The sequence below is a fragment of the Trypanosoma theileri genome (genome assembly GCF_002087225.1).
Source record: "Trypanosoma theileri isolate Edinburgh chromosome Unknown TM35_Tth_16_V1, whole genome shotgun sequence".
Classification (NCBI taxonomy): Eukaryota; Euglenozoa; class Kinetoplastea; order Trypanosomatida; family Trypanosomatidae; genus Trypanosoma; species Trypanosoma theileri.
This window is the reverse complement of record NW_021639858.1, coordinates 454,625-465,575: the sequence shown is the minus strand read 5'-3', so window position 1 is coordinate 465,575 and position 10,951 is coordinate 454,625. Positions and strand designations below refer to the sequence as shown.

The window sequence follows — 10,951 nt, the reverse complement described above, 5'->3', positions numbered from 1 at the left end:
GAATAGGTAAAAAAAAAAAAAAAAATACTAATATATCGATGTATATACACCACATGAACAGAGAGAAAGAAAGATAGGGACTAAGTGAAAAGTAAATACGATACAAAAAGAAAAACAAAACAGCAACAGCAATAACATTTATCTATTCTACAGAAAGGAGACCGCGTCGTACGGCTTCACGGTATTGTTCCCCGTAGACATCAATGGCTGCGAGTGTCCTTTGATGCCGTGCGATGAAATACGGCGGTAGGAACTGTGAATAGCGCGGTAATGCTCCACGTGATAATAGGGTTGATAAAGTATCCTCAAGTACACCCATACGTTCTCTGGCAGCACGGAGTTCTTCCTTCAGTTTACGATTCTCCTCACTAAGATCACTACAGACTTGATAATAGGAGGAAGAGAATAATGGTACGTCATCTACATTAGGCCGTTGCTCTCCACGCAGCAGAATGGGATTTGGTGCTGGACGTTCCATTCACTCTCTCTCTCTCTCTCTCTTTGGAATTGATGAAATGATGAAGCAAGCCACGAAACAAAAAAAAATCCTTAATTTTTTCTTACAGTCTTGATAAGAGGAGAAAATAAATAAATAGAGAACAAACAGCACGAAAGGAATAGGAAAAAAAAAAAATAATCGAAGATCATAAACAACAAAAAAAAAAAAAAAAACAAGAAAAGAAAAGAAAAGAAAAGAAAAAAAAAGACACATCTAACACCCAAAATATCATAAAGTCAGATTATTTTCCATTACCTTTAAGCTAACGTGCAGCTGGTTTCTTTAAAGGCATAAAATGGATCAAGTACACTCGAATGCCGCGCAGTACATATTTGACTGGCACATACTCCTTCTTCTTTTTTGTCGGTTTTTTTTTTTTCCTTTTTTCTTTTTCAAAACAGTAAGCGAAAATAAATCCAACAGAGAAGTCAGGTAAAAAAAAAACTATTACCAACAAATTCTAAGAAAGAATAGTGATATTTTTTCTTTTTGTTGTTGTTGTTTTTCTACCATCCTTCTTGTTCTGCATCCTCAGTTTGTAGACATACAATAAAATGAAAAAAAAAAGACAAACCCCAAGAAATAAGTATCATTCAATTTTCATTTCCTTTCTTTCACACTGTATATCACAGTTTTACTGATTATATATGAATAATATATTTTACTCCACCTGGTCCTTTGACTTTTCCCTTTTATTGTTTTGCCTTCTTTTTCTTCCTCCTTTCCCTCCTTACACACCATACACCATTGTTACCTACTTAACACACTTCATGACACCTCTGTATCTGATAACATGGTTGCAGATCCGAGGACGCCAAGATAACCGTCGTACTTGAGAAAGTGTGCGTGACACTCTCCCTTAGACCAGTACAACAGTGTTGAGCTGATGTGACTCCATATAACAGGATTATCCCGTACAAACCCACCGGCGAAGAAAATGTTCGGGACATTCTGCATACGACTGTGGAGGTAGGCGAGTTGCGTAACGTTACTGGAAATCATATTGAGTAGTGAGCGGACAATGTCAATAGCCGACGGTTTTTTCTTTGCCACCGTTGTGTTACTTTCTCCGTGAAGATGATTACTACCACCATTGCCGTTGCTGTTATTATTATTATTACTGTTATTATGGTTATTATTATGATTAATGCCTGCGGCTGCTGTTGTTGCTGTGGCCATGCCGTTCGTATTGTTCTTGGTGGATGAGTTTGGCGATGTTGGCCCTGATGGTGCCGCGTAGAACCGCTCCGTCCCCAACTTCCCAAACGTACTGGCGACGGTGTCCACAGAAAGCATCGCCGGCAGGTCCGCCGCGTTGTAGCCGTAAATATCACCCACCAACAAATCCACATTGCGATTATCGCCGGGGCCGTCCAACCGCATTATTTCCATCACCTCCTCCCACGAGGTGACGTCCGTCATGGTGCGCACGAGGCCCCAGAAGGTCGCACCCCCAATGGGACTTCCACCCACACGCACATGCGATCCATCGGGGCCGTGGACTTTAATAATAGAAATGCCGGAGCCAATGTTCACAAGAAGACACGGGTATGGGAGAAAAACATCACCAGGGGGACTCCACAACTTGTGTGCGTGATGTGTTCCGGTGGGAGGATCAACTGTGAAGATGGACTCCGGTGCTTCGCGGATAACAAGACCAAGGCCTTGAACCACAGCATCCATCTCTCGCATAACTTCAAATGTTGTCTGCAGTCGTTTCTTTGCAAGAGATGAAAATTTAAATGCACCACCTCCTGTCGCACGCACATGATCATGGTATGACTGCTTGTAAAGATCAAGAAATTTAATATCACCCAAATAAGCAGCAAGTTCAGGAATACGTTTCGATGGTACCTTTGCGAAGCGTACTGTACCTACCATTGAAGAAGGATTTTCACTCAACTCCTTCTCCGCATCCTTTGGATTTTTAAAAAAATTAAATATTCGCATCCCCAACGTTTTAGAAAGTGAAGACGCTTCGTGAACCAAATAATCAGGAAGTTTATAACTACCAGGGGGTTGTACATAAAGCATTTTAGCGAATGTACCACCAATATCAATTGCAACAGGAACTCGAAAAGGGAGAGAGTTCCCAGAAGCTCCGTTAGTTGATGTATCATCATCACTGGTAATACCACAACAAGGGGGTGGTAAAACAGTAGACTCAGAATCTGAGTATAGACGATCGAAAACAGATTTAAAATACAATACCAAAGAATTACGTTGGATTTCTGCATAAGGTGTCAAAAAATTTCCATGATCTCTGAATGGGTGAGGATGAAGGTGAACGAATTGTGGAACATAAGACTCATGTAGATGATTTGCTTTTATAATACTTCGGAAGTCAGCAAGAAGAAGATCGGATGCGTAACGAGATAAATCTGTCCAGCTTAATGGTATACCTTCACTATCATACAAGTTGATTCCGTTATTTTTCATGTTAGACTTTTTATAATTATCCACTTCTTTTTCTTCTTGTAATTGTTGTTGTTTCTTATATTGATGTTGCCACTCAAATTCCACTGTATCACGGTTAGGTGTTACAACAGCGATGATTGGCTGAGATGGTCGCGCATACAGGAATATATCACTTACATAACGTGATTGAGCAAGAATACGTTCTAATTCTGCTGCTACCACATATTCACATTTAACCGGTAATAAAACCCCATTTGTTGCTCCCATAAGACGTAAGGTTCGATCATCGTCCCATTTAGCCGCAATAGGAAGTGTATGTGATTTCCCATCTTCACGAGTAAGTGTTAATTGTCCAATCTTTGCTTTTTTTGATGGTTCATCAAATGCTTCAAGTGTAACACGAACATTAGGAGCTGGAATACCATCTACACAAAAGACACCCTCAGATGGTAAAAAGAAAACTTCTCGTAAACAAGGAGCGAAACAAACCGTAATATGTTCTTCAAGTCTGTATGGTAAACTTTCTTCAGATGTACACATGACAATTTTTTCCACATTACCACCAAATTGACGTCTGATAGAACGAAAAAAGAGGAAACGTAAAAAAGCTGAATCGCGATAGTGTACATTAATAAGAACAGAACGTAGTTGATATACCATATCAAACAAACAAGAATAAATACGTCCATAACGTTCATTTGCACGTTTTAGTTCAATAGCACTTGTATCAAACAATGAAGGATTAGCCAACATAATAGTTGGTCGAAATGTTGCAAATACATCTCGACTTGCCACTTCTGATGTGGCTACACAACTACCATGGGCAAAGAGTCCAAGTATAAATATACGGTTAAAAAATACTCCAAATGGTGTAAATTGAACCATAATATGTTTTTTACCTGGTGAAGGGAGTACAGAAGTAGCAACAAGAGTACGAATATTATGTAATACTTCAGCGTGTGTAATTCGAATCGTCTTAAGAGTTTCACCACTTGTAACTGTATCGACGACGAGTGAAAAAACACTATCACCATCCACACATAATGATGTTGGTACAACATGTAAACGACCTTTATGGCAAACTTCATCATATGGAATAAGTGAAATATCAACATCCCGTGCCATGGCACTATCAGTTGCATCCGAAAAAGGATACATATGAATTATCGTTTCTAAACTACGTGAACGACATGTTAATAGAGATCCTACTGCCCCACGACTAGCGAAGGCAATCTTTATCTTGTGTTCATCAATAAGTGTTCGAAACGTTGTACTTTTCCCAACCAATGGAAGTGTTGTAAATCCATACATAGCACAGGCAATTTCAAGAATAACAGACTTCACACTTGCTTGACAGCCTACACCAATAACATCACCAGGCATAGCACCAAGTGCACATAGACCAGAACCAAGTTCTCGTGCCTGAGCGTCCACAGTGGCATAAGTTAACCAAACAGGATCTCCAACATCATTTTGCTGTCCTAGACAACGTAGTGTTTTGTGTCTCTGAACGGCTCGTTGCCAAAGATCTGCGATACTATTTGCTCCTTGCAAAATATCATATTCTCTTGGATGTAAAAGTTTGATACTATCCTTTCCTTTAACCACATCATCTGTTACAATAGCAAACTTTCGTTCATTACCAAGAACACGTATTTGAGAGCTAAACCACCACAATAACATCCATAAACTTGCTAAACCCAATAGTACCCAATAATTAAAATACATTGGAACGCATGCAAGTAAGAAAAGAGGAATAACTTCCATTTTTGTACTTGAAAAAGGGTTAGAGTGTTCATGTACAGTTTCACCTGCTACGGCAAGATTAAGTTGTCGTCGTGTTAGTGTACTTTGATGTACCACTCTTCCAGTAACAGGAATATTAAGTACCGCTGACACACCAAAATGATCAGAGAGGTATACATAAGGTCGTTCACTGCTCGTAACAAACTTCTGAATTCGTGCTGCAGAAACTTTTACTGTAGGGTTCACAAAAAAATAATCCTGTCTCTGTGGGGTAAGAGAATTACGATTTAATTTCGATTGTGTTGGGAAAAATAACTTGGTTGGTCTTGTAGGTGGATGATATCCATATGTATCAAATATAACTTCCGTAATTCCCCCACCTAATGTTTGAAACTCATTCATAAAATCATTAAGTTTCTTTGTTGTTTGTCCCACATGATGAAGATCAATACCGTTAATATTAAGATCACCTGCCAAAACAAAAGGAAGATGATTACCATCTTCCTGAGAAGCGTTAAGATGACCAAGAACTGAATCCACAAAACGACGTGTTTCCATAACCTGTGCTGAAGCTTCAACAGAACTTTCTTCAGGACGAAGATGAACATTAAAGAAAAGAATAGATTCACTTCCTTTACCACTTGTTGGAACTGTTACTTCAGCAAACAGGCAACCTCTTCGGACAGATTGTTCACTTCTCTTGTCACTACAAAAGGTATAGGATCCACGTTGCCCAATAGGAAACCTAGACGCTATAATAAGTCCATTATCTGTAAATACGTTGTTTTTAAATATTGTAGGGTATGAAGGTTGTTTTGAGATCACATAGTGTGAAAATCCCCGTTGCTTTAACTCATCCAATAATCTCTTTTTTGCACAGATACGTTTCTGTACAAAGTATGGAAGCAATGAGGTGGCGTAGACCTCTTGCAGTAATAAGACATCATACTGATCCACACACTCCAGGAAGGTGGTGATACGTTCATTCTGAAAACCACCGCAACCTCGAGGAAGAATATTAAAATTATAACTCAAAACACGAACCTCCACATTTTCACCATACACATGTCCGTTATTGTTAGCACAAATATTATTCGCACCACCTTCTCGGGATTCACCCCCTTCAGACCTCTGTAAGGATTGGAAATGCATTTAAATGTTCGAAATCTATAATTATTATTATTATTTTTTTTTTATTATTACTTGTATTTACACTATCTTGAACGACAAGAACAACAACAACAAGAACAAGTAAAAGTAATGGGAGTACAAGAAGATGAAACACCCCACCAAAAAAAAAAAAAAAATGGAAAGTAAACCAACAACAACGACAAAAAAAAAAAAAAAGAAAATAAGGAAATAAGTGTATGTGACACTTTGCAGAACCGGTTAGATTAGAGAAACACTCTAAAATCATCGTCCTGTGGGTTACTTGTCACCTGGCTGTATAAAATAAAGGCATATACTCTTCATATCTCTTCAAACATATACACTTACACAGACAGAAACAAAAACAAAAACAAAAAACAGACAAAAAAAATAAATAAACAAATACAAATACAAATCAAAGATCCTTCTGTTTTTTTTTATTTTATTTCTATTTTTATTTTTTTTTATTATCTTTGATTCTCTAAATAGTATCAGGTTGATCCACGCCTGCAACTAGACGAACGGGTTGCATCGGATAAGGTGTTAAACTGTCACGTGGGTCAATCTGTCGTTCTATTCCACGATAGTGATGAATACAATGCGCGGCAAAACGCATATAACCAAACCAAATACAAAAACCATCTAGAATAGACGATATAATACTCAAAATAAAAACAATACCATCCAGTGGATAATTCCTACCACCCAAAGAAACTAATATAACAAATTCAATAATAAATATAGGAAATGACCACACTATGAACATCACGGCCATACCCAACAAAAGTCTAGTTCTACGTTTACTGTACGATAGTCCGTATTTATATGCGTAGACAAAAAGTGGTGCACCTCCAAAACTGTAACCGACTATACCAATAATATCAAATGCGAGATGGGCACCACGCAATGTTCCTCCAACATCTAACAATGACTGCTTACGAATCCATATCACGTACTCTACAATGCTAAGGATACAACAAATAAAGTGCCAGAGGAGCAGCATCAACGGAATAGAAAGTCCAAAGATGTACATTTTCACACTTGATCTGGACCACTTTACTATCTACATCAAAGTACATTCCATACAAAGGGAAAACAATGAGTATGCATGTATCATCATCATTATAATCATAATCAATGATGATAACGACGATAATCATGATGACAGAAAAGAAAAAAAAGAAAGAAAGAAAGAAACAAGGAAATAAAGCGAAAATAAAAGGAAAGAGAGAAACCGATATATCAAAAAAAAAAGAAAAAATACATATATATATATATATATATATATATATATATATATATATATTAGCAATTAAAAATTGCAAGTAAAGGTATTTATATCTCAAGTATAGTTAAACTGCAACGGAGAACAACAACACACACATACAGAGAGAAAGAAAGATACAGGAACATACTCAAAAAAAAAGGCCTTCTGTCTCATTCACAAACGAACACATAACGAGAGATGTATACACACATACATGTATACGTGCAGCCAATTATTTTCCTTTATATGTTTTTTTTTTTTTTTTTCTTTCCCTTACTTTTACTGTTCCTGTGTATCACCGCTCTTCCACACATGGCGGCACTTGGGGTTTGCGCACGCGAAGTAAAGAGTCATGTCTTCATGAGGCTGACCAAGAGGATTCACAAAGCATGTCACATCATTTTCTCCACAGCGACTGCACCTTTTTGTTGGGTCACGTTGTGCTGTGGGGTCATTTGCAAATTCAGCCAACAACTCCAACTCCTCTACTGTACCAGTTTTTACCTTGAGATTTAAAATATACACAAGCTTGTTTTCATCATGAACCTCAGTAGTCTTGCAGTAGTTACATCGCCATCTCATTTGCCTATCAAGAGGATCATTTTCAGGGTAGAGAAGGTTATTGCACCGCTCACAGAAGAGCATAGGTGCGTCATCTAAGTGCGTTAGTGTAGTCTGCATCTTCCCTTATTGTTATTGTTGTTATTTTAATTTCAAACACAGAGAGCATCGATCATACATTAGAAAGAAAGAAAAAGAAAATAAAAAAACAAATATATAAAATGAAAAAAGGGAGAAAAAAAAATAAAAGAAGTATAGACATCAAATATAAGTGAATAACTGTATATTCATCAAAAAAAAGATCTCAGAATAACACAAGGCAGAAATACCCATAGCAATCCCTCATACTTTGCTCTGCAGCATTCGACGCAAATCCGAATCCTACCACATATCATGAGAAAAAAAGGAAAACAAACAAAAAAAAAGCACGAAAAAGAGGAAAAACAAGATAGGGAAGGAGATAGAAAGAAAGACATAGAGAAACAGATAAAGAGAGAGAGAATGTGTGTGTGATAGAGGTAAACAGAAAGATAGAAAAAAAAAGACCGTACTACAAAAACAGATGAACAAAATCAAAAAAAAAAAAAGTGGACACCCCGCTCTACATCATAATTCCCTCTATCCCAACCATCACCTCTACTCAAACCACCTCCCTCTTTTTTTTTTTTTTCTCGTTCTTTCATCTCCCCTGTATGGTCTCTTTATCTCCCTCTCCCACCCCCCACACCTTTTTTTTATTCTCCTTCTCTTTTTTTTTCTTTCTTCCTTTCTCTCTCTCTCCCACTCCCCACCCTTGTGGGTGCCTAATCCTTGCGTCCCTTAATGAGTCGCGTGGTCACCTTCTCGCGGGTGACGATGGCGGCAACGGCGCCGTAGCCGGAGAGCGAGTCGCGGTCACAGGCCGAGAGCATCGCCTGCGCGGCCACCTCGAAGAGTTCCTCCGGCCCGAGCCCCGGCCGCCAGAGCGCCTCACACATCCCGTGGAGACTCTCCGCACACGTCCCCGCACACACGTAGTCCTCCGGCTCGCACGGGGCCCCGATGAGATCCATCGCACACAAATACACTTCTCCCGTCTTCCGGTCCACGCTGCCAATGACAGGCTCCACAAACCACGGACCGAAACGGGCCTCGTACAGCATGGACGCCACTAACGCGGCGAAGGCCTTGCCGCTTATGTCACGCTCCTCGTTCAGTTTATACATCTCCGTGCGGAAACGGAGTTTTTGGGCGAACGTCTGTTGGTCGGTGCGGAGACCAGTAAGGCCAAGCACAATGCTGTCGTTGATTACATGGAGTTTCGGCACCTCCATCGAGATGGTTTTCAGCTGCTCACCGAGGCGGTTGTCAGAGATGATGACAAAGCACTCCTTACCCGCCATCGCCAGGCAGGAACCACCACTGTAAGTAAGAATCGACATGAAGGTAATTACGAAACGCAAAACAAAATAAGGTCAATATAGTAACAGTGGATGAAGTACGGGTAATATTAGTAGTAGTAGTAGTAGTTTATCTAGCGATGGTATCTAATAAATATAGAGAGATATATGCAAAAGGATAAAACCATTCAAAAAAAAAAAAAAAACGAAATATATAAAGCACTGGAAACACCATACCCAAGATCAGAAGCATGAGATGTTATAGTCAAAAGAAAAAAAGGTATCTTCATCCACAACACACATTCACAACATGGGTCTCAACATCCCACTTCCCTTTCTCACCACCACCCCCGACAACTTTATCACTATTACTTTACTCAGAATTTACCTTTGACTCCTCACTACTACGGTATTTATCACCGGCCCTAACAAGCACAGGATGTGTGAAACCCTCCAATTTTCCATCTTCAGAGTAAATGGGCACAAAATCATGGCCATACTTAACCACTTCGCTCCGTGTACGACTGAAGTAAACAGCAAAACTGTAAATACCAAGCACAAACATACCTGGAAGATAAACACGCCAGGACGTCTTATACGGCTGCTTCATTTAGACACTACACTCAAAGAAACAACAACCCTTCATATGTGTGTGTGTGTGCTTGTATAGGAGAGGAAAAGAACTGAAGAAAAAAAAAAAAAAAAAAAACAACAACAAAAAGAAGAGAAAAACGAGAGCCATTTGGCACTAAACTGAAAGCTAAAGAAAAAAACAGAAAATATTCTTTTACTAAAAGTGATAAACACATTACAAAAATTTATCACAACCAAAAGGATTATTATCATGTTTTCTATTATCCTTTCAATTGAAGGATAACACACATCTAATCAGAAAAAAAAAAAATAACAAAAAAAAAAGAACTTTTACTATTCCACATAAAAAAAGGAACACACACCAAAAAAATCTAATTTACTTTCGTCTTTTATTAAAAAACTTCCTTCCGCTCAGGCACTTGGGTGTGATGCTCACCAAATGTACGGGTTGGGAAATATCCTTTAACACCGTGGGGCCCACATCCTTCACAGTGATAAACTCATCAAGACCTTTCGAGTCCTCCAAGGTGGTCTCAATCTTTATCTGTCGAAGATCAACAGGACAGGGATTGTCGTGAAACGCCGACATCGCCTTGAGAACATCAAGTGACTCCTTCGACATCAGTATTTGTCCACCACATCCAATACTCTCAATACGGGAACAACAGTTCACCGAGGGACCGTAGTAATCATACCGCTGGTGAACTGTATCGTAGGCAGCGACAGCATCGGTGCAGTGCTGCACAGCCACACGCACACGAACGGTGTCGTTACGCCAACAGGAAGGATCACCGCCACCCTCTGTTTGCTCAAGCATTTTGAACCCAGGCGTTATGGGGGCTGCGCGCATTAGCTCCATCTGAGCCGAGAGGGCTATCTGAAGACCCACATATACGTCCTGACACGCAATCATAAGACAATCGCCAATTGTCTTCACCTCGTATGCGTTGTAAAGAGCAATGATAGAACGCAGAATGCGATGGTATTTTTTGACTGCCAGTTCCATCAACTGTGCATCTCTCGCCCACAGCTGCGTGCTTCCCTCAATGTCGACAAAAAGCAGACAAAAAGGTTCCGCGCCGTTGGGGGCTCGCGTGTTCTCCATACTCTTGAGATTCCCTTCCATTCCAGATGAAAGCCATTTCAACATGAATTCCCACGCCCACATGAAGCGGGACTCCATCGCCACATTCCATTCATTTTCAAGAAAGTGACGGCACGCGTAAATAAAGGGTTCAGTGAACATCCGCATCTGTTCGGTTGTGACATTGTACGCCACATGCCGGGCACCCAGCTCCAGCAGGTACTCTTTCATCTTCTCCTCATCATCCAGGCCAG

The 10,951-nt window shown here is 39.7% G+C and overlaps 6 protein-coding genes across 6 annotated transcripts; all 6 read right to left on the bottom strand.

Annotated features, from left to right (window-relative positions):
* Positions 1–142: 142 nt before the first annotated feature.
* On the bottom strand, positions 143–478 carry TM35_000162800 (uncharacterized protein; the record flags this gene model as incomplete). The annotated part of the gene is made up of 1 exon (XM_029026152.1): positions 143–478. The coding sequence occupies one exon, from the start codon at positions 476–478 to the stop codon at positions 143–145; it is 336 nt and encodes a 111-aa protein (XP_028882708.1).
* A 789-nt stretch (positions 479–1,267) lies between these two features.
* Positions 1,268–5,815, bottom strand: TM35_000162790 (putative pantothenate kinase subunit; the record flags this gene model as incomplete). Its single annotated transcript, XM_029026151.1, has 1 exon — positions 1,268–5,815. The coding sequence occupies one exon, from the start codon at positions 5,813–5,815 to the stop codon at positions 1,268–1,270; it is 4,548 nt and encodes a 1,515-aa protein (XP_028882707.1).
* Positions 5,816–6,293: 478 nt separating this feature from the next.
* On the bottom strand, positions 6,294–6,845 carry TM35_000162780 (uncharacterized protein; the record flags this gene model as incomplete). The annotated part of the gene is made up of 1 exon (XM_029026150.1): positions 6,294–6,845. The coding sequence occupies one exon, from the start codon at positions 6,843–6,845 to the stop codon at positions 6,294–6,296; it is 552 nt and encodes a 183-aa protein (XP_028882706.1).
* A 513-nt stretch (positions 6,846–7,358) lies between these two features.
* On the bottom strand, positions 7,359–7,760 carry TM35_000162770 (DNA-direcetd RNA polymerase II, subunit 9; the record flags this gene model as incomplete). Its single annotated transcript, XM_029026149.1, has 1 exon — positions 7,359–7,760. One exon carries the CDS (start codon positions 7,758–7,760, stop codon positions 7,359–7,361), a length of 402 nt encoding a protein of 133 aa, XP_028882705.1.
* A 683-nt stretch (positions 7,761–8,443) lies between these two features.
* TM35_000162760 (proteasome subunit beta 3) lies at positions 8,444–9,061 on the bottom strand (the record flags this gene model as incomplete). The annotated part of the gene is made up of 1 exon (XM_029026148.1): positions 8,444–9,061. The coding sequence occupies one exon, from the start codon at positions 9,059–9,061 to the stop codon at positions 8,444–8,446; it is 618 nt and encodes a 205-aa protein (XP_028882704.1).
* Positions 9,062–9,989: 928 nt separating this feature from the next.
* Positions 9,990–10,949, bottom strand: TM35_000162750 (adenylate cyclase-like protein; the record flags this gene model as incomplete). The annotated part of the gene is made up of 1 exon (XM_029026147.1): positions 9,990–10,949. A coding segment is annotated over one exon (960 nt), but the record flags the coding sequence as incomplete, so codon positions are not given.
* Positions 10,950–10,951: the final 2 nt, after the last annotated feature.